General features: G+C 36.3%; 1 protein-coding gene across 1 annotated transcript in view; it reads left to right on the forward strand.

Annotated features, from left to right (window-relative positions):
• The first annotated feature begins 207 nt into the window (after positions 1-207).
• LOC132791902 (dendritic arbor reduction protein 1) overlaps positions 208-27,269 on the forward strand; it is a 38,842-nt gene continuing 11,780 nt past the window's right edge. Inside the window, exons 1-2 of the mRNA XM_060801027.1 lie at positions 208-975; positions 25,914-26,481. Coding sequence (XP_060657010.1) covers positions 913-975; positions 25,914-26,481 — 631 coding nt within the window. The 5' untranslated portion in view covers positions 208-912. The remainder of the gene's footprint in view (positions 976-25,913; positions 26,482-27,269) is intronic.

Below are 27,269 nucleotides of genomic sequence, written 5' to 3' on the forward strand. Positions count from 1 at the left end.
GAGAGCGCAAGGGCAGATCCGCTCAGTGAGACGACAAAGGTGTGCAGCAGAGCGAGAGAGTGACTTTTTTTCGTGTCTGTCTGGTTAGCCAGGTATAAGTGTGAACGTGTGTGCAAGTGTGTGTGTGTGCGTTGCTGGTGTCCGCTAGCTGACTGGCGAGGTTCGTCTGCGCGAAACCTTCGCTCGTCCAATCAGTACGAACTCGGTTCCCGCCAGCGAAGAGACAACACACAGCGACAGAGCGCTCGGCAGCTCGACTTCAAAACAACCAAAATATTTTACTTTCAATATATTTCTGAATTGTGTTTTCGAATACATTGCGCGTGCATCGAAAGCAAGAAAACAAAACTTGGCTCGCATATAAATATTAGAAATATATTCGAATTAGTTGACAACAGTTGCGCGAAACGTGGCGAATGCGGAAGTGATTGAAAAGCCGCCGGCAAAAGTCGCGTTAAGGATGTGCAAAAAAATAAAAGTATTCTGAAACAAAAGTAATTGTTGTTAACAAATTGTGCAAACAAAAGCGAGTCGCTTTTCAGTCCAGTGTGTATGTGTGAGTGCGAGTGTGTTTTGTACCTGTGCCTGAGTGCATAAATCATTTGCATATCCTTGCGAAATGAATCAAGTGCATATTCAATTAATCAGCAAAAATTAAAAAAATTGAAATAAAAAATCATTTTTAAATGAGCTGCAACAAGTGCCATGCAAATAATGCTGAAATAAATCAATTTTTAAATCATTTTGTGCCTTGAACTTGTCCCTGACTTGTGTGACCTACAACCAACAACAAAAGAGAAGAAAATTAAATATATAAATACAAAATTTAATTGAATTAATAAATTTGTAGCAAAAAGCATTTTTGCTCTCTTCGTTTTGTGAGTTTGCATTGATGCTAAAAATTCAGCTTAAATGCATACGGATATTATAATTGGTGATCAATTTGCCACCAACAACAATTTCTGGGTGATGCAGGTGAGAGAGCATAAAATACATTAAAATACAATAAACTAATTAATATCAATCACTTCCTCTGTGAGTCAGACCTCGAACTTAAGCAATTACTATCCATAATTATGGCAAATGTGCTAATTAAATTGCGTGTGTTTCTTTTTTTTCAAAAATGCTTCCGCTTATCAAAATGCAAACTTGCACTGAGGGATTTTCAACATTGAGGGCTATAAATAAAATGCGCACGCGGCGCAATCATATTAAGTCAAATTAACTTGATTATCGAGCAGCGGATACACAGCCAACGCAGCAGATACAGATACAGATACAAATGCAAGATACAAGCTACAAGATTAACACCTTTTGTGGTCGCTCAGGTGTTCAGGTGTCCAGTTGTTTGAGTATGTTTTTTTGGATATCCAGGTGTCTTCTTGAAGAGAGTCGCACTCATTTCGTATTTGAATACACTTGAGTGTTTGTCAAAGCGCCGTCGGCAATCGATTTGTAAATCTTGTTATCACTTGCAGCGCATATTTTAAGCCGTTCTTAAACATTCGCTCGGTCGGTCAACTCTTTTGAACTTGGCCAGACGAAGGCGACGATGTTGATCGCACTTTTGACGCACACCCCAAAAGGAAATTGTAGCGTGTCTTTATATACTCGTATTTTCTTTACCTCATGTTTTTCCCAATGTTTGTTGCCAGTTCCTGTTGCCTTCCTCAACTCTGTCTGTATCTTTGACTTCGTCTCGGTTTGTTTGTCCATTGTTTGAATCGCGCTTACTTGCGAAGCTCTGGGTCAATATTTGTCCACAACACTTTTGCCAATGCGCCAAGTGTTGTTGCCGCTTGTGGCTGCTGCTGCCTCGCGGTTCTTGCTTCTTGGTTGCAACTTCTCTCTCTCTTCGCCTTCTCCCTTATCTATGTCTCATCTGCTAGTTGAGTTAACTACAAATGTTTCATCGCTGGGTGGCATCAAACATTGGCTTACTAATAAGTCTGTTGTCTGTTTTCTGTTCTCTGTTGTTGGTAGCTCAGCAAGTGACTTGAACCGCAAACTCATTGCTCAACAAACACGCACTCAAACGCATATGAATAGCTGAATGAGTACTCGCATTAAGCAATCGATTGTCGATTGAATCTATTTGTGATATCATGAGATCATGTTCCGCTGTTTCCGCAATCGCTTCGTTGCTAATCTATAGCAATTTAAATGTTCTATTCAGTGTTCTAATGTTATAAATTGCATGCAATTTATTTCGTATTTTTAATTTCAACTAATGCATTTTGGCTTCGATGTTCAATATTATAAAGTGTATACAATTTATTTAGAATTATAAATTTGCCACCAGTACATGTTATAAATTGAATATAATTTATTTTGAATATTTACTTTTCAAAGTACAACACTTTTGTTTCTATATTTTAATATTATAATTAGTTTGCTTCTTTATTTAATTCAAAGCTAACACATTTTCTTCGAAGTTTTAATAATATATATAATATATATTATATAAATATAATAATGCATGCAATGCTATATTCAATATTGTAGCATAATTCATTTTTACATTTGATTTTGTATTTTTAATTTTAACTTCTGCATGTTTGTTACCAATTTATAATATTATAAATACTATGCAATTTTTTTTGAAGTCATTCATTTGCAACTAATGTATTTTTGTTTTCTAGTGATTTATTTTCTAATCTAGTGCATATCTTAGATTTTTCTATTATATTTGGGAGTCTTCCATAAATATTTTTTTAATTTAATATGATAGCTTCCTTTATTGATTTTTTATATGCATTATTCTATGTATTTTCATCCATTATTCAGTATTATTTATATTATATTTTGTTTGTTACTCATTCTAAAGGCTTTAGTTTCTCTTGCTTTCCACTCTGCAATCTGAACCCTAGAACTGAATTCTATGCCACAAACAATAGCAAATAAATACTTTTAGATTCCTGCATTGATTTCAAGTACGCTTTATTTATTTTGTCGATTTAGTTTGATTTATTTGCTTGAGGTTATAAAAGTGGTCTTTCTTATTAAACATAGAGATCCCCAATTGTTAGCAAAGTCGCTACTCTTTCTTCTTAGACTTCTTCCCTTATCTAATCTATCATATTCTAACTCCCCCACTCTTATCTACCCTTTGAATAATTTACATAGATTTATTTACATAATTTCTCCAATTTCTCCACTTCACTTTTATTTGCTCACCTGTCAATCACAACTATTGACACTTTGATTTGGCTTACAAGCCACCTAGTCTTACACACATTGTAGAACAAAAGTGCCTTACTCAATAACAGAAAGAAACCCTCTGAAGACCCTCCAACTTGGAGTAAAGATAAGAGACCCAACTAGACGAGACTGAGCTGAGAATTCTGGGGAAACGACATCGTAAAAGAGAACTCGTTGTCGTTGTCGTCGTCATTCCGTTCCGTTCCGTTCTCCATTCTTCATTCTCCCCATTCTCGATTCCCAATTCCAGTGCCGTTTCCGTACCTCCCCTTCTTCCCCCCTTCCTCTCACCCGCTAAACAAGTGTTCCGCTGTCACCATTAATAGCTGCACTAATTAGGCATGTGTTGTCAAATATTTACACGCGGTCGCAAAAGTACAAAGCGATGTTGACGCGTCTCTCTCCGTAACTGATAGCACAGGCAAATGGACTTGGTATATAAAGAAGGAGAGAAGGTGGTAAAGGGGGAGTCGCTTCTTCCGTTTCCAGTGATTTACCAATGACAATTCCCACGACTCACATTATGACGAAAAACTTTCATATTTTATGGGCAAAGCGAACGAACGAACGAACGAACGAATTAGTTTATGATCTCTTACACGGAATTAGCGAGCTAATGGTCCCATATCGGACCACAGATATGACTCGATATGTGGTGCTTACCATGACTCCAACTGTAAACTGCATGAATAATTGAGCTAATCAACCACGTAGGCACTTGGCTTGGGGTCTCGATCTTGGACTCCGAGCTGGGAGTCTAGTGCACTGATTAATGGCCCTGGCCATTGTGCTTCAATCACATATGCGCAAATAATTAAATATAGATAAAAATCAGATTACTCATACGTCATGTGGACCTGCAGAGCATAATCTGAATCTGTGCCCGATGCCGGGGCGTGGCTGTCAACGGCTGCCGTCGAACGATTGACGATTTATGCAAATTGCCCATAAAATGCAACAAAATCTTTTTGCAATTTGTCAATTTTTCGTGTGTTTGCAACTTCCACATTTAGTCCGTAGACAGAAATATAAAAATTCGCTAAATTATCAATAAAAAGCATTTAATATTTGCATTTACACACACATGGGAAAAGACAAAAGGCGGCCGCCTTCAAAGCTAAAAGTCTATCAAGAATTGCACTTTGATAGCTTCATTTTTTGGGCCATAAAATTGAAGATAATTAACTGCTCTACACACAACAATGGCTGCAAAAAGTATTGGGATGCCATGCGCCAAGCACACTTTCCATTTCAAATTTTTGCTTGATTGCGAAACGAGTTCAAGACTGGGTCAAATTTACCAAATAAATGCCAATTACAAAGCGCCAATGTTAAATAACAAGTAAAGTGGGCCAAAAACTAAAGCAGAGCACAAGGAAAAGATAGGCAAAAAGAGAGAGAGAGAGAGAGAGAGAGAGAAGGGGGCATCAAAACTCATTAAAGTGCCGCAGCGCACAGTTGGAGTTCAGAGAGCGCGCAGATCGATTCAATTCTATGCAAAATATTTTTACAATACAGATTTTTCTGATTTGGTTTTTTTCTTTTTCGACTTTGTTTTCGCTTAATCATGCCAATGAAAACGAAAACGAAAATGGCACACGGCACAGTTTGAAAATGTGAAATCAGAAAATCATTCACCAAACAAAAAAAAAACGGAAAAAAAGAGAGACTCAATCAGACTTGATTGATTTGCCGCCTAGACAGGCTGGAGGTCAAGTTTATTGGCTGAAAATTGGCAACGGAAATCAATCACTCTCAAGCCAATGAATCGGGAATGCAGCATTTCTGCACAGTGGGTCGAAATTCACATTCCAAATTCCAAATTCTCTAAAATGGAATCTTCCTTTTTTTATGGCACGTGTGATTATTTATATCGTTGCCTAACTCATCCACATTTCTTTGGGGATCCATAATTTTTGATGGATTGCGTGTGTCTCTTGGCAACGATCCCCATTTCGTAGAATGATTGCGGAAACTAGTTTGGCAAAAAAAAAAAACAAAAAGGAAAGAAACGAATGTATCTTTGAGGTGCTAAAACAACGCAACATTAGGCAACAACAAATCATAATAACCCCAAAGAAACTATTGTCAATTTTCGCTATCTTTTTGTTGTCGTTGTTGTTGTTTAAGCTTCAGCATTGAAGCGCAATTCGTTTCAAGTTTGATTGGATCAACAGACAAAGCTTGGCGCAGCTGACAGACACGTTTCGACTCAAATCAAATAAAATGAAATGAAATTTCAGCTGTGTTTTTTTTTTGAATGGGTTTCTTGGCGATGTTGTTGTTGTGGGGATCTCATTTGATGGCGCATTAAGATCAATTATTTGATTATGAAATCAAATCTGCATGAAATCTTCAAATAGTTGACCAGCTTATGGCGACCCCAAAAAGCTAAGATGTCAAACGTGGGCGCTGTAAATAACACACTCACTAACTCATTAACTGACTGTCCGACTGACTCACTCACTCACGAGTTCGAGTAACAACATTTAAAGTGTTTTTTTTTTCCTATTTTTTGGGAGGTGAGAAAAACCATGAAACAGCCGACATTTAGCGTTAGATCATGGGCCGTTGATAAAGCCATCATCACCATCGGCCATCAACGAAATCGCCATCGCCGTTGTCTCTGTCTTTGTCTTTGTCGCTTGTCGTAAAAGCCACTCAAAAGTTTTAAATAAATAAATAAGCAAGCCATAAATTCCAAAGTTGCAAATTTAAATTAAATATTTAAGCTAATGGCAAACCAATTAGCCGAATTTTAGTGCACAATTCGCTTTCATTCCAGTTTCTTTTTTAAGTCTTTTTCAAATACTCACTTTATTTTCAAGAAATCACCAAAATGTGTGCTTAAAAAATACAGTGCAGTCCTAACTGAAAGTTGTTAAGAAAATAATGACAAGCAAATTAAAGATTTACATTAGAAATGTTCTAAAAAGCTCTATTAATTTTCACAATTTACTTATGTTATTCACTTTAAGACTTTGATCAGATACATTTTGTAAAAAAAAAATAACTTAAGTTGCTTATGTCGGATAAAGAATACTTTAAAGAAATTAATTGTCAAAAAATTAGACTTCTACATTACAAATATTCTAAAAAAAAGCTCTTTAACTCTTCTCAATTTAAATTCTACCATTAAGGGTCGCTTTCTCAATCTACTTCAAAAACTTTATGAATAGTAAAAAAATACCTTAAGTTTATTATGTCGTAAAAATTAAGGAATACTTTAAAGAAATTAATTGGCAAAAAATTAAACTTTTACATTAAAAATTTTCTAAATGAGCGTAATAACTTTTTCAAATTTAAGAATATATCATTTAGGGTTACTCTTTTTCTAGAAAAACATAATTAAGTTAATTTCCTTGTAAAATTAAATGAGTACTTACTTTCATTATTCATTTTAAAAAATTTAAGTAATGTCTTAATTAATTATTTTCTACATAATTCCAAAGACAAATATTTATCTCAAGTACAACTTGAAAGTTTTACTAAAATTAACCAAATTTTTTCTGCATGACTTGAAGCATTTAATAACACATTACAAATTAGTCAAATATTTATTTTGCCTCGTCATTTCTTCCCATAAAAATAACATTCTACAAAGTGGTTATAACTAAAGAATTTTTAGTTATTTGATTTCTTTGTTTATGTATATACTTTTTAACTACATTAAAACTAGTATTTATGTTTGTTTAGATAAGACACTAACTAAGTTCGCATTTCACGTTTAACATTTAATTTTTTAGTAGTGGTAATACCATAAATCAGGCAAATTTAAGTCTACTCGGAAATATGTTGTCATTGTTCTAACTTGATTTCAATTTTATTTAATTTATTTTGCGATTCATTCATTCATAAAAAAGCAAACTAATTAAAGGTTGCTTAGTCGAAATCAAGTTGTGAAATATCTCAGATAAATATTATGCATTATTATGAATGAAGATCGATACAAAAAAAAGTGAGTGAATCTAGTTTTGAAGATCGAATAAACCATTTCAGTTAATCTAGTACTCGAATTATTGAATTCATTTGTTTGATCTATAAATAGTTCTTCTCAATTTATTTACTCGATTTAAAAATAGTTTTGATCAATTTATTTATTGGAATTCCTTAAATGTAGACAATATTCAATTAAAATTTTTATATTTCTCATATATAAGTTAGAAATTCTGAATATGAATACACTTGCTAAGGTGAAATTCATTCACAACAATCTCGAGAGCTGCTTGAGATCTGGCTCTTGACCAGATGATGCGACGAGGACGCTTCTCACATCTGTGATTCCGTATTTGCAGTCGTGTATTGACACACATGTGCCGTAAATTGTCGGCCTAAAATTACTTCAATTTTATTATTTGCTTACTTAACTTTTATCACCAATTAATGACGTCTTTTATGGTGTTGCTGTTGTTGCCATGGACGTATTGCTTTGCTGTATTTGATCGATCATTAACGCTAATTGCCAGAGTATGCAAAAAAAAGGCAACAAAATCCACAAATCAAACAACATAAAATGGACAACAAAATGAAAATGAAAAGTTTATTTTTTTGTATTGTGACCAGCCGATGGAGCAAAGCGCCGGTGCCAAGCTCCAATCTCGAAGCCAGAGCTCGCACTTGGCCTAAAAATAAGCACCGAAATCTTTTCTGGCAATTGACCCACTAATAGGCCCTGTCAATAAGAATGCTGTGCTGTGATCATGAATGACTTGCTTGGGCTCTCTATGTTGCTCTGTAGCTGACTTGACTGGTTTTTGGCTCTCTGTGTGTTAACTTGGCTTTGAATTGTGGCCGTTGAACTTTGTCCCTCTCTCTCCCTCTATCTCTCGATGGGGTTACATATCTCTCTTTTCTGTTTTTTAGTTGTTTCCTGTTGCTTGTGTGCACACAAATTAATTGCCCGCAAATCCTGTATCCCTTCCCTCTCCTCCCTTCCCCCACTCTCCACACATTTGTTGCCGCATTATTCAACAGTTTTCACTTCAAATTTTATTGATCAGCGCTGCAAACTTGGTAACGTGTTGCATCTAATTCCAACTCCCCCTTTTCTCGATGTCTCTCCCTCTCTCCCCCTCTTCGTTCGGGCTCAGTGAATCGCTGCCCTTTCGCTTATGCGCTTGATCGGAAATTGGTTTTATGCCTAGCTTCCAGAATGCCCTCAATTTAACCCCCTTCCTCTGCACTCTGTACGTTTCCTGTGTCTCCGTTGTCACCCCCGTCGTCGGAATCGGAATCGGCCTTTAATAGCTTCAGTGGACACCCTAAAAAATCGAGAGACACGTGAGTGTGCGTAGTGTGTGTATTTGCATTATGATTGCTCAGCGTGAAATTGTGAGAATATTTCCCAAAGTCTTTCTTTGGCCCTAAAAATTATGTTTAATTAAGGTTCTGTTTATCTTCGTCAAAGAGAACAAAAAAATAAAGAAAAGGATATTCAATATCCTTCATCGACTGCAATGCAATAGTTGTGCGAAGATTTTTATGCAAATCAAATGCAAATGGAATTTAATTGATGAATGTTTGGGAAGCTATTAAACCAAGAATTATTTGCGGTGTTTTTTATTATGTAAACTTGGTATGAAAATGGAATAATATTATTATGATATTATTATTGGTTAATATTAACTAATTATCCATCTATTAAATTAAAAAATAAACAATTTTTATAGTTAATTTAATATATATTTTTCAAATATTATTTTTGTAAATTTTTTCAAAATAATTTGTTTTTTATTTTTAATTTTTAATTAGGATATATTATGAAATTTAAAATTAATTTTATTTATTTATTTTATACTATGAAATTAAATTTTTGTTTAAGATTTAGAAAAAAAACCTTTTTTATAAACTGAGAAATAATATGAAATATTACATTAATTAAATTTTTTTTTTTAAAGATTTCAATTCAGGAAATATTTATGAAATATAAATTTAAAAAGGAAACATTTACACTTTTAATTGTAAAATAAAAACGATTCGAGTAATATACAAACTTTATGTACTGTAAATCTTATAGTTTTTTTTTTTATTAATGTAATATACTTTAATTGATAGAAATCAGTGCGCATTGACCAATTAATTTTCCTTTCAATACTTTATAGTTAGATCGGGATAATAAATCGCAGTCATAAACGATATATTGCCTTTTTTGTCAAGCACTTGGAATCGCATAAAATATATAAACAATTGCCCATATACCATAAACACAATTGAGGCACAAACAATCGATTTCCATTTCATTTTCATGGAAATATAACCAAACAGCAACAACAAGATTTTGAGTACGCGACTCAATCACAGAGTTGTCGTTAGAATAGCAAAGTAAACTCAATGGAAAATAAAAACAGCATTTAAAAGCAACCAATAATGACAATACACAAACACACACATATAAACACACATACACAGTAACAGAGACATCGATACGGACAAACGACAATAAATACTCAACAACATCAGTCAAAGATATGTAAACTAAAAAATAGTTAAAAGCAGCAACGCAACTGAGAGAATAATACGAAAAGAATACAACAAAAACTGTCGCAAATTGCGGTCATTCGTCATGCGCACATGAGCAGAACGGCAGCAGAGACGACAGCAGAGGCAGCGACAGAGGCAGAGAGCAGCCTCAACAGTAACAACAACAACAGCAAATGCTCGACAAATGGCGTCTTGGCAAATGAGGGCGATTTGTGTATGTAGTGAAGAGAGCAAGGGGGGCCAAAGCGTCACTATGTAAGAGTAGCAAAAAGCAACAACAATAACGGAGCAGCAGCAGCAGCAGAAATAGAAATAGCAAAAGCAAAAACAAACAGTGAGGGGAAAAGAGAGTAACGGGCAGCAGTGAGTAGCTTTTTTTTTTGCTTTTGTTATTATTGTTTTGCCATTGTTTTTGTTGTTATCGAGGGGCTGATGAGGCAGAAAAAATAAAATGAAATGAAAAAAAAAGCTTCGTTACTTTTGTCTTTGTTACTCCGTCGCACACACAAACACACACACACTTAAAAGCACACTGCCGAGCGCTTTACATACAGTTAGTTTTATGTATGTAAGCATGCGTTTATCTATGTGTATGTGTGTGTGTGTGTATGTACACTTGGCTGTTGTCATTGTTGTTGCTGTGGCTTTGGTTGTGGTGTTGTTTTCTAACTATGAAATGTGTTTTGATTTGCTGCGCTTGCAAAAAGCTTTTTGCTGCCCGCTGGTTGGGTGACAGCGACAGCGACAGCGACGCGGGTTGTTGTTGTGTTGTGTGGAGGGGGAGGGGTTGGGTAGGGGGACCCGTGTGGGGTGGTGTCACAGCTCAATATGGCGTCGGCAACAGCGACTGCTTAATGGTGCTTAACTGCGCTCAGTCGGCGGCCAGCGCTGCGTGAAGTGCGCATGTCGCCGAGAGCAATACATAGATACCATCACAAACACATACACACTCGTATATATGTATGTGTGTGTGTGTACATAGGAAGACAATTGCGCGTAGCTGAACTACAATTATGAGACCGAGAGCGAGATACACTTGGATAATTCAAATGGCGATGCGCCATTTTCAATTTAAATGAGAGTATGTTTGTTTGTACAAAAGTGTGTGTGCGTGAAATGCAAAGTAGAATTTCATGAAATATTGAATAACTTTTTCGCTGTGACATGCATAAATTAGCTGAATGATTTATAAACATATTTAGAGTGCTACAAATATAAAATCTAGCTTACGCAACAGAAAATTACTGAGGAAAGAAGCACATATTTCATGCGGAAAAGAGAAGCACATATCTAAAAATGTACTTTGTTTCATCTTCGATAATATTCTATACTAATAACTTATATATGTTTAACTTACATGCATATTTAATTTAATACGTTTTAAAAAGGCAGCCAATAGCTACACTTCGATCGATATCTACATTCGAATGAAAACTAATATCCACTTTACATTTTAAACGAAAAGAGGTTAGTCCCAAAAACCTAAATTAATAAATTCGACAATAGAAATTGAATATTGTATTTGCGTTAAATATTTCGGAAACTCTATACACAACACATCTGCTGATGGGAAGCATAAACAACACTGTTTATAGGCAAGAAACTGTTATTATAATCGGCAATTTCCGATATTGACTATTTAGGAGCTCTTTCAGTCTTATCATTTCCAAATGGCACAACACACTAAACACAATACTAATGTGAAGCCAAAAGCTCAGCGATTGCCTGGCAAGCTATATCAATTTCATTTAACAATTTGTTTTCCATTAGTTGACTCTGTGAGGCATATCACTGAGTTCACAATAGTTCCATTGTTTGGGCCATTTCAATGTATTCGAATTCGAGAAGAAAAGAGGGGAAGGGGAAAAGGGGAAGCCACCGTTGTTATTATGCCTATTAACGCTATTATTATGAAAATTTTCAGCATCATTGATTTTTGTTACCGATTTTCTAATTTAAGCAAATTATTCCCTCCGATCTTTGTCTCTCTCGCTCTCTCTCTCTCTTTTGCTCACTGGTTGATTTATTGTACTTATAGATAGTCATTCTATATGCATAGTATATATCTATTTTTTTGGTTTTTTTTGTTTTATATTCAGTTTGACTGGAGGCCGCCGACTGTTAACTGGTTGTGTCAATATATCCAGCCGAGTTTTGGGCACTCAATGAAATGCCCTCAGCTTGGCTTTTTCCTCAATGAAACTGAGCATTAGCATAATCCATGCGATGACCACAACAGACATGTGTTTGCTTATACATATAGAGAGTTTTGTAGATATTTATGAAAAGAGAGCTGCTCTTTTGGGTCGGCAAAAGTCGAAACCTGTTCGCATTTCGAAGCCAATATCTTGTCATACACGATGTTTCTTCGCTGTTGGCTGTTGGCTGTATTGCTGTTGCTGCTGCTGTGGTTATTTGTTAGCTGGTGTCAAAGCTGTCACATATATCACGGCAGAGTTCCATGGGGTCAGCGAGTGGCCCACACGCATCTGTCTCTGTCTTGCTCGCCTCTCGCACATTGCACATTCTATATGTATATATGACTGTATAGTTGACTGTGTATAGTTTTGCTGCCCCCTGCATTTGTTTGTCGCTTGCAAGTTGCAAGGTAATTGCTGTGCTGTCCCCTGGAGCCATCATGCCGCATTTGTCCACTCTGTGTGTGCGAGAGAGGTATGATTTTAACACACAACACCGAACACCGAACAGTGAACACTGAACACAACACAAATACTTTTCATAAGCGAGACTTTTGCTGTCGTGATTGCAATTGGCAGCAGCAGCCAGGCGAGTGGAGGAGGAGGATGGATTCCAGACATATGTTAGCCTTATAATTTATGTCTCGACTCGATGCGATTTTAATTTTTCGTTTATTAATTGCCCGACTTGATCAACGAATGTTGGTTGTATTTGCCCGCAGGTCTGTTGTCTGCTATGTCGCTTGTCTTCTGACTCGGTTGGGGAATTATATTATTATTTTTCCCTCCTTTTTTTTTGGTTTTTGCATTTGTTTGTTTAGCTGTGTAATTCGTTTAATTACATAGAATTTAAACGCCGCTCAAGGTTGATGCGAGCTGCTAATTTATATGTCACTGGCGAAATTAAGTGCATTTAGCACGTAACTTGACAAACGAACAACAACAACTTCTAGCACAAAATTATTCAGTTGATTTATAATTAAACTCATTCGGGAAGCTCATTAAATTTTAAACACGGACTCTCGACTCTCGAGTGGAAGCGGACGTGTGGCGGGAAAGCAGCTGCTAAATATGAGCTGATCAGCTAATTTAGCTAAATGAGCTATAAACAATCATCAAATGTGCGCTCGAGTTGAAGTAGAAGTGAGGCAAGAGCAAGAACTTCCAGACCGCGCACATTAAAAGAGAATGTGAAATAAAAAATGAGCTTGGCAATCAAACAATTTGTTTGCCCGATAATAAACAAGTTTCAGTTCCTACCAAATATCGAATTGATTAATGCAATTTATTCAAGAATTCTTTTACAAATGAAATTGTTAAATGAAATACTAAACTTGTGACTAAATGTAAACTCGAATTGTTTGACATTTTTGTGAATATTCTAAGAATAAATTCAATAAATTCCATTTTAATTTTATTATACTTAATAATATGGTTTGCTTGACTTAATATTAATTAAAATTTATATCATATCGCTTTGAATAAGATCTAATTAATTTACCTAAATATCTACAAGTTAATTTACTAGCACTTGTTGCTTGCTTTAACTTCTAAGCTGAATGAAATTCAATCTGCAAAATTATATTCGCTGCGATTTCTTGACGCTGCCAGTTTCGCGATCCGCTTTTTATCATACTAATTAAAGGCTAAAAACGTTTTAATTGGACAGCCGATAGACTTTTGAATGGCTCACTAACAAAAAATGCAGTCGCTGAGTCGCTCATATGAATGAGGCACGTCTCGGTCTCCGTCTCGGAGCTGAGTTGCTTGTGGCATTTTCTGTGACTTGCCAATCTGCATATGAACTGCGAGTCTGTGGCATGCATTTGATATTTAAGTATAGTTATTTTTTCTTCGAATGCACGTTAACTGAACAGATAGATGCCAAGAGATTTTGACAGGCGCGCAATCGAAGCGTCTACTAAGTCAAGTATCTGCATATTGAGTGTAGTTCTCTCTCTCTCTCTCTCTCTCTTTTGAATGCTTGACAGCCGCTCAGGGCTCAAATTGAAGCTAATTGAATTGTCGATAAGGCAGCAGCGGAACTTTTGACAAGCTGACAGCCCCAACGATAGAGAGCTGCCCCTAAAAAAAAAAAATATGCGACTGTCAACAGAAGAAGTTACTGCTTGGCCCACATTGCGTATACGTAACACGTTGACTCATTCGGCGGCGGCATTCTAAGCCAAATCGAAAACAAATGCCGCATATATGTTTTTTTTGTTTTGACCCAGTTTTGCAGACATCATGAGTCAGCTCGCGTGGCTCTATTTCTGGATGTCCCAGCTGTGCAACAATTGCAATTGTTTTGGTTGTTGTCGTTGTCGTTGTGGTTGCTGCCACAATTCTTGTGAGACTCCTTTGTAGCTTGTGCGAAATTTATGCACACAATATGCGAAATTTATTGTAATGACAAACGCTTAGCGCATAATTCGCTGTTGCCCCAGCCGGAAGCGGGTAATCATATTGTTATTGTCGTCATCATCATCATTGTTGTTGTTGCTGTTGTTGCAGCTGCTCCAAATTGTCGCCCACCTGTGTTGTGTGGTTGAGGCTGAAGATGCGAAAGCGGAAAGCTCGACTTTAGTGGGTTGACAACTTACGCCCATCTGCCGAACTCTTCAAAACCGGTCTCAAATGTTGTTCAATTCAAAGTAAACCAGTTGAAGGACTGCTTACAATGTAATGGCTATAAAACTAAAGTTCTCTCTCTCTCTCTGTGTCTGCTAGAAGGATCTTTGCAGTGGCCAAGTTTGCAGCTGTTTTTGCTTTCATTTTCATTGAACAATGTGCATCATTAACGCAACAATTGTTGTTGTTGTTGTTGTTGTCTCTGTTGCTGCTGCTGCCTTTTAAAGCTCGTTAACAAAGCGCAAATATTTTAGGATTAAAATGTTGTGTTTTTTCTCAATTTTTTTTTGCGCACATTTTGTTGCCGTTGCTTCGTTGTTGTTATTTTTATAACAAATACACACAACATTTTGTTTGTGCCTTTTTTTTACTTTGCATCTTAATGAAGTGCGATTCAGATTCACTTAACAAAAAGATACATATATACACTGTATATATATATTTAACGTTTTTAAGTTGCGAGCTGCACTCGCTAAATGAGGAAGTTGAATATTCAACAAGTGCCTCCTCCCCACCTCTCTTGCCCCTGCCCCGCCCACACGCCACAGCTGGAGTTCCATTTTTGGACCACGCTCACGTGTCGACGCTTCAACGTTTGCTTTTATTTCATTTTATTGGTTTTTGCTTTTTGGTTTTAGGATTTTGGGCTGGTCTTTAATTTGACCATTTTGGGCACTGCGTTAGTTGCTTTTTGGCCATTGATGTTGCATTGATTAACGCATTTTCTTAACTGCTATTTTTTCTGCTGCATGCGCTTAACTATTTCGCATTGTTTTTTGCTGACAATTGTCGTTTGCCATTGTTGGCTTTTTGGCTGCTGCCGTTTGTCAAGTGATTTATGCCGCCTCCTGAGACTTTTAATGACACACATCGAGAGCGGCACAAACACATTTGGCGGCTAATAAGTTGGTTGGCATAATGAGTGGCAGCTGAAAAGGATCAATTGAAGTGGAGTAAGTGGAGCATTGAAAGATCGCAGTATGAAGTGAGTCAAATAAAAGTAGCTAATGACGGTTGTAAAAAGATTTATAAAAGTGGTGAAAATGTTTTACAAGTTATAGGATAGATGACAACTAAATAGTTACGAAAATATATTAAACATATGCAATGAAATTAATAAATTGAAGATTTTATTGCTAGCACTCGAAGCTTCCAAGACTTTGTCCTCTTGTGTATTTAAAATAAATACAAATATAATAACGAGATGTAAGCTGTATGAGAAAAATAAGCAATAATCTCCATGACATAAATATACTTTTAGCATCTGAAATATTCGTTAAAGAAAAGTTATATTACTTAATTTAAATCTTGAGTTTCTGGAGAAAAGCCTTTTACATTTTTAAATTAGAGGTATTAAATAAAAGCAACCCTAACATTTCTATATTGCCAGTATTAAGTATTTGTATAGATTTGTAATATTAGTAGTATAAGTAAATATTTTTATATTTCCATATTTACTCTTTTAAGTATTTGCAGTTATTTGTAATCAAGTATAATCACTTTAATTTTATTTATACTCTTCTTTGCTATATTTAAGAGTCATTAAATTTTCATATTAACTAATCTAATTTATAGCCACAGTCCGACAATTTTCAGAGTTTATTACAGCTTTGTTCAGATTAAAATACAAGTAATCCCTCTTTAGTTGTTTATCAGCTTAGTTATCTAAATCAAATTAGAACTAAGCAGATGCATGTTCCCCAAATGTTCTCTTCGAGTTCTTCCCCCCTAAACCAACGTTAAGGGGAAAAGTAATAAGTCTGGCTTTGTTGAATATGTGCCGCATATTTAGTGGATTTTTAGTAGAACTCTAAAGACAATCGTAAACTCACTGGCAATCAGTTAGAGGCTTTTAAAGAGCCGCACGCGTCGAGGGCACACGACGAGAACTCGCAAGTCGACGACATCACAAGAAAAAGGTGTTAAAATGCCGGTCAGAAAAAAAAGGGCGCGACGAAGGACTGATGGACAGACAGACAGACGGACAGACAGATCCGTCTGTGAAGGGAAAACAAAGGCAACAAAATAGGTGGTTAATAACCTGAACGCTAATGAAAAAGACACTGACAAGGGGCAGCGCACAGCGAAATGTTGTATTGATGTCTGAACTACATGGAGGTTAAGCTGGGTGAGTTTAAGGACTAGGATGAGCAAGCGAAGCCAGAGGATGAAGGAGGAGGGGGAGAAGTTACGGGGGCGTCAACGCGAGGTTCGTTTAATTTATGAGACGTCTGGCAATTTGATGAATTGGTGGCATATGGCAACGTGCCACAATCTTTAGCAGCTGCTTGAGGCTTGCTGCTTGCTGAAGATCATCATCATAGTGATCAGCAGTGATCGTAATGATCGTAGCGTCGTTTTTTAATGGGTCAGCGAGAAAGCGCAAGATAAACGCTCCATGCTTTTCTTTTAACACCTTTTCGAGAGATTTGTGCGTGCGATTTGTTTCTTTATTCTCTTATTTTTTATGTTGTGGTTTCTGTTTGCGCCGCCACTTAGCGCCTCCTTTCAAACTTAACGATGATCGCTGCAACCGATTAGAAGAGAGAAGAGAGAGAGAGAGAAAGAAGAAGACAGCGAAGTTCGAGATCTAGTCTGTTCATTTAATTATGTAAACGACAAACGCTACGTCCAAAAAAAAAGGGCTATTTATGTCAAATTGACACCTTGGCTACGAAAATGCATTTTCAATGCATTTCCCTGCCACTTCAGTCCACTCCCCTCCCCTCCCCTACCGCCCAGCACATTAAATATTTATGAGCGTGCGCCGTCTCTTTGCCTAATTGATGAGTTCGGTTTGGTAGAAAGGGAGGAGGAGGAGAGCAGGTGTTAAGGCGGGGGCGGAGGAGGGTGATGGAGAAGGGGAAACTGTGAACATGCCAAGTTCTACAAAACTTGGCGTGCTACAAATTGTTGTTCATTGAATGATTGTTGTTCGCGTCGACTCAAGTCGCGTCTCGTTGCTGTTTGTTGTTGTTCTGTTTGGTTTTTTGGTTTTCCAATGTTGGCGTTTGCAGGTGCCAAAGGCGCATCCAGCTGTGCCGACAAATGAGGCTGGCGACAAGAGCAAATAAAACCAAAATCAACTCAGCGCCGCATGCACTGCAACTAGCCCACAATTCTCCCCCTCTCTTCCCCTCCTCTCTCCTTTTGCCGTTCCCTTCGCACTCTTCATTCCTTCTCTTGTCCACTTTGCCTCGCGTGTAAATGATTCTGGCCAACATGTCCACGTCTGCAACTTCAACTGCAGCTCTAGCTGTGTCAGCTTGTTGTTGCAACATGCACAGCGCACTCGTGCTACATGTGCTACACACTGCTGTGTTGCAGGTTGCCAATGCTGCTGCTGCTGCTGCTGCTTCTTGTGGTGCTGCAACAGGTAGCTGGCTGGCCTGTCAATACCTACACGCCTGCTTGAAAAACTGAATGCAATAGAGTCAGCAGAGCGCATTCAGCTAGCTGCTTGCTGTGGCAAGTGGCAAAGTGGCAAGCAAGTGTGGCATGTGGAAGCGACATGAGCAAAACGAGCATGTGAGCTTGTGACTGATAGACCCGTTGGCTACTCTTTCACGCTGCCAACGCAGATAAGATCTGAAATGAAATAAAAATAAATGCTGTAAATATTATTTAAACTATTTAAAAAATATTTGAAAAGTTTTGATATGTAATATACGTTTATTTTTATAATATATATTAATGTCAAACGTGTGTCTTAAATGAACAGAAATAAATAAAAATTTAAAGTGTATTTGTTTTATAACTTATTTATTTGATTTAATGTTAGTAGTAAAAGTTAAAGTACGAATATATCTATTTTATTATACATGAATTGCCAATAAGCGTTTTCAAAATAAGTAAAACGAATAATTATTTAAAGTACTTAATTCTTAAAGAGCATAGTTACATGTATAAAACTTTTTAATTCGACACATTATATTTACATACAATATGTTTGTAAACTTTGTTTACAAAATATATAGAATATAGTTTTAAAAAAAATACGCCCATAAAATATAGCTTGATTAGGAAAATATATTTTATTTTGGAGATTTGGAGAAGTTAAATAAATTTTAAGCTTCATTGAACATGCTTGGCATACATTTTCAATATTTTACAAATATTATATTTCAACACATAGTTTTAGTAAAAACTGAGAAAGTTGATAAAAAGAGCTACAAGAAATGTATTGTTATAGCTGGAAGCATAATATCAAATTTAAAGGAACTAATTGAAAAGTGTTTCATAACATATTAGCGCACAATACTTTAATAATAATAATTACAATTAAAAATTGTATGTTAATATATTTGAAATTTGTTACTTAAGAATCATTTTTGAAGCTATAGAAATGCATTACATATTATTTTATCGTGTTTATCTATTTCTAGGGTTTCATAAGTGCTTCTAAAATTATTGCCAACAATTATAAATATTTTAGCATCGATTTTTTAATGAATGAAACTAAGTTGCATATATGTTAAGCATTAAATCTAAGTCTATATTATTCCTTTGTAACAACAATTTTAATTTAAATTCAAAGCGCATTTCAAAGTCGTCTCTTTCCCATAGACAACCATTAGATATCCACGCCTAAGCCTAAGCCACATTACAACACATAAGAAAAACCGAAATGCTCCCGCTGCCTAAGCTGCTACTCCGCCTCCCCCTAAGCAGCGACTCCCCCCTCTTTCGCTCTCCTTCAGTCTCCCTGGCCAGCTGGGCACATGCAAAGTGGCCATGTAATCTCTCTTAGGCACAAATGGACACAAAATTCAATTCCAAGAAATTGACTGCAAAGTCCGCAAAAGTTTGGCTCGTTTTTGCCTCCTATTTTTCTGTATCTTATTTTTTTCGTTTTTCGTTGTACCCCAGTTGACATTTAAATACTGGACATGGTCCATGGCAAGGTGAGAGAGAGTGAAAAGGAAACGATGCCAAACGCATGTTCAGCATGCGCTGCACTTGTCTCAATCCTCTCTCTCTCTCTCTCTCTCTCTCTCCCCGAGAGTCAACAACTACTGTTCCAAATTTGATTTGCTATGCTGATTTGGGCAAAAGCTGGAGCCACAGTCTGAAGTCTTCGGCTTAAGAGTGTGTCCCTGGGGCGTATGCAAAAGAAGAAAATGCGGAAAACATATTTGGCATAGTTTTAGCTTGCTTTTTCAGTTTTTCTTTTTTTTCTGCTGACTTTTGTCAACTGTGTGGCCAGAGATTGGTTGTTGTTGTTGTTTCTCTTGCTTGATGCTTTGGCTGAGGTTGTGGCTCGACTCGTTGTCGGGAGATTTACGAGCGCTTGGTCCAATAAAATGATTGCCAGTGATTTTTTATGCAAATTGTTATGTTGTTGCTGTTGTTGTTGCTGTTGCTGTGTCATGAGTCATGCGCATATTTTTGTAAGTTTAACAATTTTTACGAGCTTCTACGCAAGCAGCATCAAATGTGTCTTTGATGCTGTTGTTGCTATGTTTTTTTTTATGATTCGCGTTTATAGCATTTGCTTTATAAACTGTTTTTGTTGTTGTTGTTAAAAGTTAACTGCATCTTTTTGTTGTATTGTGGGGTCAGCAAATTGAAATTTTTTTTATAGCGCGAGTATCTCTCACATTTCAGTTTTGTTTTTTTGCGCGCGCCAGGCTAAGCGAAACAAAAGACTTAGGCAACGAACTTGTTCTCTTACACACACACACACACACACATACAGAGTATTCGATCAAGTTCGTTGGCTGTCAAAAGCCTGAGCTGTGCAAACATTTCCTGTCGCATTTGAACGCTTTAACCTCAATCGAAACTTTCACTACGTCTCAATAGGAAAAAAAAAATACATTAACAGACATTTCATTAAACAAATTTCAGGAAATATTTTGCACCGTTTCGCTGGGTTTCGTGCCGCACAATTCACAATTGGCAACTACAGCGGCGCCCCGGGGCTGACAGAGTCAAACAATAAGCCACATTCAGCGGATTATTTAACGATTATCCACAAGAAACACCACAGAGAGAAAAAAATGGCCAAAATGTAGTTATTTCTTAACGCGATTTATCATCTTTTCGACTCTCTAGCAATTGCTTTGTTTCAAGGCGCGTGGCATTCCCCCCTCCTCCAATTATCTGTACAAAACTATCAGCTGAAAGTATGTTTCGCATGTTATCAGAGAAATGACTCGCTGCCTTCTCCTCCTCCTTCTCCTTTTCCGTTTATCTTCCCCTACTTCCCGATCAAATTGCGCAGATAAACAGGCACGTGCTTGGACTGAAGTTCGGGGGCGTCATAAACAATTATGTGCTATATAGAATGAAAATCAGTCAGTCTGCCACTAAATCGGTAAAGTTCAAAGCAAAACTTACTACAATTTGTGGGCCATTTCTAATAATGTTGCAGCTTTTTTATTTAGTGAATTTGTCATGGCCGATTCGGAATGCATTTTGCGGCTATTTAACAATTCGCTTTGCCGATTTCTCATAGACATTCTGTTTGACTTTTATGAGAGTTGACAGCTGTTGATGACTTGTGGCTGCTTCATTACTACTTACTAGCTGCTTGCGACTTGCCACTTGCAACAGGTTGTTGCATGCCGCTTTGGCATTTCACGAAACGTGAGCTGCAATCGTGGACAGAGACGTTGGGCGCATACAATATATTGAAATAAAGTTGTTAACTACTATTGTTAAACGCAATAAGACGGCGCAAATAACAATGTATATATTAATACCCAAACAACAGCAACAACAACTACAATCAGAGCTAACAAGAATATTTATATGAATAACAGCAACAACAAGAACGCGCAGAGAGCATAAAAAATAATGACAAACATAAATATCGACTTTACGATTGCAACGTGACTTCATTTAAAATCGAACAAAATATGCAAAATAATAACAGCAACAACAATAGCTACATATATACAACACACACACGTACAGCATGGGTCGCACATTTAGAGCCACACGTGCGTGGTCAAGCACCTCAAACCAAATTTGGCACTTGCCTGAGAAATTCAACAAAAAAGCATTAAAAGCCAAAATAACAAACAACTGAAAATAATGTCTATAAAAATTAATAAATTTGATGTACCATTATGATTGTTGTTGTTGTTGTCGTTTGTTGTTGTTGTTATTGTTGTTGCTGTAGTTGCTGTTACTTTTATTGTGCTGCCCTTTGGCGACGGTGGCAACCGCTTTGCATTTTAAAGAGCTTCTTTTTGGCCATCATTTCTTTTCAATTTGACCAACAGACGCGCGGCTCTATTAACAGCCATCAATATGCCAACAGAAGAGAAAAAAAAACACAACGACATCGAAAATTCATAAAGAAAAAAAAGATGTCAAATTGCCAACGCTATTCATTATTAATTTTTTACTACATCTCTGCTGTTACAATAGACAATGGGACAGTATCCAACTGGGAATGGGAATTGGGAATAGAGTCTTGGCAATGGCATATTGGAAATTGGTCTGTGAGTGAGCCATAAAATTGGCCATTTTGCGTTTGGCTTTTCGAATTTGGATTTCGAATTCGTTTTTGACAGCTGCGCATAAAGTCGCTCATAAATGTCAGACGGAGACTGAAGAGATCTTGAAAACAAGTCGCTCCATAAAACTCTAAACAGAAAACCACCTTTAGAACTGTGGCAAATACGCTGCAGAGTATAATAAATTAAATGGCTAAATGCTCTACGGGAATGTGGGAATAAATAATAGAAATGGGCGCCCACACAAAAAGAAAACCATCATAAATGAAATAGTGAAAAAGAATGCGTAAAACTTAAACTATTTATAGGGCAAATAAATGCGTATATTGGCTATAAATAACCTTTCATTCAAAATAAAAATGCAAAAAAAAAAATAAAAGAAAAGAAATTTAAAGGCCAACAACGAACTTAATTGTTAATTTACTACGCGACTATTAATATAAGTTAATATACTACGTGAACAACACTAATTTTATTGCTAAAAATATATTAGGCTTTAATATTAATTTCTCTTTTTGTTGTGATGCTCGAAGTAGCTTTTTTATTTGCAAATTTATGAGTTAATAAAACGTAACAAATAAATAGTGGAGTACAACAAATTATGAGATTATTAAACGTGTGTTTCCTGTAAATTATAATTATACTTAAATAGTCAAATATTGATTAGCAACCATTAAACTTTTTAATACTACTTAAATATTACTAACATATCAAATAATGAGAACATTTAAGGAAAAAATAACGTAAAATAAAGTAATTGAAAAACAATTCGAAACATTTTTGAATCTCTACTAATAGGGAAGTAGTACATCAATATACCAAAAATAGCATTCGGTATATTTTGCAGTATATTAATTTGGTATATTTTTATGGTGTCTCACAGTCGAGCATTCTTACTTGTTAATAGCTACATTAATATTTTTAAAGAAAAATCCATAAATTCTTAAAATGGAAAATTAACATTTATTCTATGATTTCACTTACAAACAGAAGACAACAATTAAGTAACAACTGACAACAATAGTAATGCTCTTTACTTTATTATTTTATGGTTATAACTAGGAAATATATTTCTTTATAGCTGCATTTATTTTATACTAGAAAAATCTATTAATTCTTTAAATAGTAAAATAAAATTTATTCTATGCATTTACTTCGAAACAAAAGACAACAATTAAATAACAACTGACAACAATGATAATGTTCTTTGCGTTATTGCTCACCTCAAAATGGGCCAAATCCATATCAATAACCATAACAATATCAAAAAGACATTAGCACGAAGAGAGCGAGAGAGAAAGGAATAGGCAAACTCTTTCGCTCAATTTATGCAAATGTGTTTTCTGTACTTAATGCCCATTTATCGACTGCCATTGTTGACAACGGCATTTTAATGCCTAAAAGCAAAGCAACAACAAATCACTTTTATAATAAATTGAAATTGAGAAAAAATAAAAATAACTTGGCGTACACACGTTTATTGAAAAGTATAAAATATGATAAGAGTTGAGGAAGAAAAAAACAGAATTACCTGTACATAATTTCTCTAAACAGAGAACTTGGCAAGCGAAAGCCCCCCGAAAAGAACAGGTTCATAATTGAAATTCATGTTATTTCTTATGGTTTGTTGTTGTCGTTGTTGTTGTTGTCAATGTGTCAGGCCTCCTCCTCAGCTTAAAGTACTTGTCGCTGCTAGTTGGAAGTTACCGTTGCGACTGTCGACCGTCGACTGTCGTCTGACGACTGGCAAAGTCCAACTGAACGATCGAACTAATGCCGTGGGGGCCACTTAAAGATTCCGCGACGCTCCAAGGCGACACGTTACGCATTTTTATGAGGTCATTTGCGTGTGACGCTCACTAAATGCGGCCCAACACACACTCACACACACGCTTCATGCTCAGTCTGGCCAAGCTGGAAAATCGAAATCAATTCGTGGAAATGCGCCAAGAAAAGTTGCAGTCTAAGATTGTTACTCATAAGTTTTTTTTTTGTTTCGTATATATTCGTGGGCCACAGGCAAATGGTAAAATCTATTAAAATTATCACACGCCATGTTGACCTCTGGGCCGAGCAAACATTTTTCAAGTACCGTTCCACAAAACTGCAAAAACCAAAAATGAAGTACACAAAAACAAAAACAACGAAAACAACGAAAAAAAATAAAACCACAGCCAATAAAATGAAAAATGCTGGCAAAAAATATTGCGGCAAAATCATTTGCCACGCTCGTAAATTTTCAGCTCATAAAAAGAAACGAACTACGTTGGTGGGTTTTATGTGTGTGTAAGTGTGTGTGTGAGTCAGTGTTGTGCATATCTCGAATTGAGTCAGCGCTTAGCTTTTGTTTTTTTATTTGTGGTCCAAAAAAATCCATTGGCGACCCTCTGATCGACACTCGACTCAAAGTTGTTATTTTTGGGTTGATATATTGCCCACCTTCTTGGCCGGGCCGAGGTTTGATTTGCATGTGAAAAGCCTGGAAAAAAAAGTTTCTCTAATTTGCCAAATGATTATTATGTGTGCCTAAACAACGTTAAGTGTTGTCATAAATTAGCTGCCAAACAATGTTGTTGTTTGTCACTAAAGTCTTGAGTCTAACAGACACCCCAAAAAACGAGTAAGAAAGCTACAGTCGAGTGTGCTCGACTCTGAGATACCTGTTACCCATTGTGCATAAAGGCAAAACTGTGCGATATTATTCTTGAAATATACCAAATTAATATGAAGCAAAAATACTAAAATATGGCATCATTTCAAATATACCTCAGAGTACTAAAATATACCAAGTAATTGGACCGCGAAAATACCAAAATATACTAGAGAATAAATTTAGTATATTGATGTACCGCATTAAAAATATACCATATAGTACTAAAATATACCAAGTTGGCACCCAAAGATCTTAGTTTTGCTTAGCTTTGCCCCTAATAAATAGGCGTTTTTATCCATACAAAAGAATTTCTAAAATAACTTATACAATTTTTATTTGATTCTATAATACCCTTCTTCCCTATGGGTAACGGGTATAAAATTTGCCTACAGCCAAAGGCGACAATACTTTCAAGCCCATGGATTAAATTTTTTGTTGGCAAATAAAATTTCGAGAGATGAGCAAGCAAAGTTAAGCAAATTAATAAAATAAAAAGAGTAAGAGATTCTAGAAATTTACATTTATATTACGGAAACGATTTGATTGAAAAGAGTGTGAGAGTGTTGAAGTTGATATAAAATTCCATCAGCCTTAGAATTGATTACATCAATCAGTAGTAAATAAATACTGAGTATGGAATTCCAAAAGGATTAGCAATCAATAGTAAATAAATGATGTTTGTAATGAAATCTCTGGGTTATATAAATGATACTTTATAATGACAATTTCGCAAATAAATAGCTATAGCTGATGTGATTAATAGATCAGTTATATTTAGAGAAATTACCAAGATATTGCACGCGCCAAGTACTTGAATGATAAGATCAATTGAGTTGAAGTGTTTTGTTTGTTTTTCAGTGGAATAAATTAAATGCAAAGAAAATTGACAGCTGCTTGAATATGGCAATAACATTTGTTGGCTAACAAATTGATTGGCATGCAATTAATTAACAATTTTCCAGGCGCCCCTTGAACAAAGTCGCTGTCTTAGCTTTAATGCTGACAGCGAACTTGCATGCGCATTAAGAAAGACAATAAAAGAATGTGTATGGGTATAAAATCAAAATCAGAGGACAAATCAACATAACAAATTTCGTTGCAAAAGAAACGAGAAACGAGAAAATTAAAGCGATGCTCGCCATAAAAATAAAGAAAAGAAAACGGGGCGAAATAAAGATAAGCGGAAAGTGGCAATGTCTCAGAGAGTGTTGGCCCAGCGATAAAAGTTTAATCAAAATTTATGAGAATTTACTAACGATTTTCTTGATCTCTTTTTTGCAGTCCCCGGAACTGGATTATCAGCTGATGGGACGTCTGCATAAGATTGAGCCGGCCGATGTTGAACTGGAAGTGTTGGCAGCGGCAGCTGCTGCCTCCAACAACAACAACAACAATAGTACGAATAACAACAATAACAACAACAGCAGCAGCAACGACAGCCAAACGGGGAACAACAACAACAACAATTCGGCAGCCTCACAACATCATCACCATCATCAGTTCCATCATCATCACCTGCATTCGCATCATCATTCGCATTCGCATGCGCATCATCATCAACATCATCATCAGCATTTGCATCACAGTCTCCAGAGCGGCGAGAGTGGAGCAGCTTTAGATGCTTGGCAGCTAGCTGCCTCCAGTTATGCCAGCGATCAGCAACAACAACAGCAGCAACAACAACAACCCGCCATCTCGCCCAATTCCAATTCAAATTCCGCCTATGGATGCGCGCCTCTCTACGATGGAGCGCCCTACGATGTGGCACTTGGGTATGCCGGGGCAGCGGGCAACGGCGCGGGGGGCAATCCAACAGCTGCCAACAGCGCCGAGAAGGAGTATCTATATGGTAAGTAGAAGATGGAGGGGAAGCTGGGCACACAAAATTACACGCATGGTGAAATCTCACAAGTCAATAGCAAAACGACTAAACGAAGACAAAGTCGCAGACGTCGTCGACGTTTGTTTCATAGCTGCGTTTCTCTCTGGCGAATGTGAAATTTGAGACACTATATGGCAGACAAGCGGGAGACTGAGTGTAAGGCGTGTAGATTGAGGTCTACCCGAACTTCAAATGCGCTGCAAATAGTTTTGGAGACTTTTCGAAATTAAAAGTTGAAAAAATTCAATTTCACATTGTTAAAGTTTACCCTGAACTAATTTAAGAATATTAGTCTTAAACAAAGGGTGATAAATTTAATTTGAATAGAGTCTATTCTCTATCTCTACGCTTAGCTCACAGAAAATTCACCTTTAAAAAAAATACTCAATTAAAAATAGAAGAAATTTAATCACAGATATAGTTGAGAGTAGGAAATAATGAATTTGAATATAAAACTTAAGATTAAGCTGTCTTTAGTATCCAGTCTTCTCTTTCAACTCTCATTAGATTTATTAGTCCTGAGACTTCAGTATCCACTCTCAACTTTCGTTAAATTAAATAGTCTTAAGACTTCAGTATCCACTATTTACTCTCCATACTCCAGTATAGCTTCAAATAAATCAATCGAACTTTAACTACCTTGAAACTTTAGGGAAAATAGTCTTTAGTCTTCAGTTTTCACTCTCAACTCTCCACTCTTAAATTGAGTTACAACAAAATGAATCAGAAATATAAGAAGTTTCACTAATGTGGTG

The sequence above is a fragment of the Drosophila nasuta genome, chromosome 3, assembly GCF_023558535.2.
Source record: "Drosophila nasuta strain 15112-1781.00 chromosome 3, ASM2355853v1, whole genome shotgun sequence".
Lineage (NCBI taxonomy): Eukaryota > Metazoa > Arthropoda > Insecta > Diptera > Drosophilidae > Drosophila > Drosophila nasuta.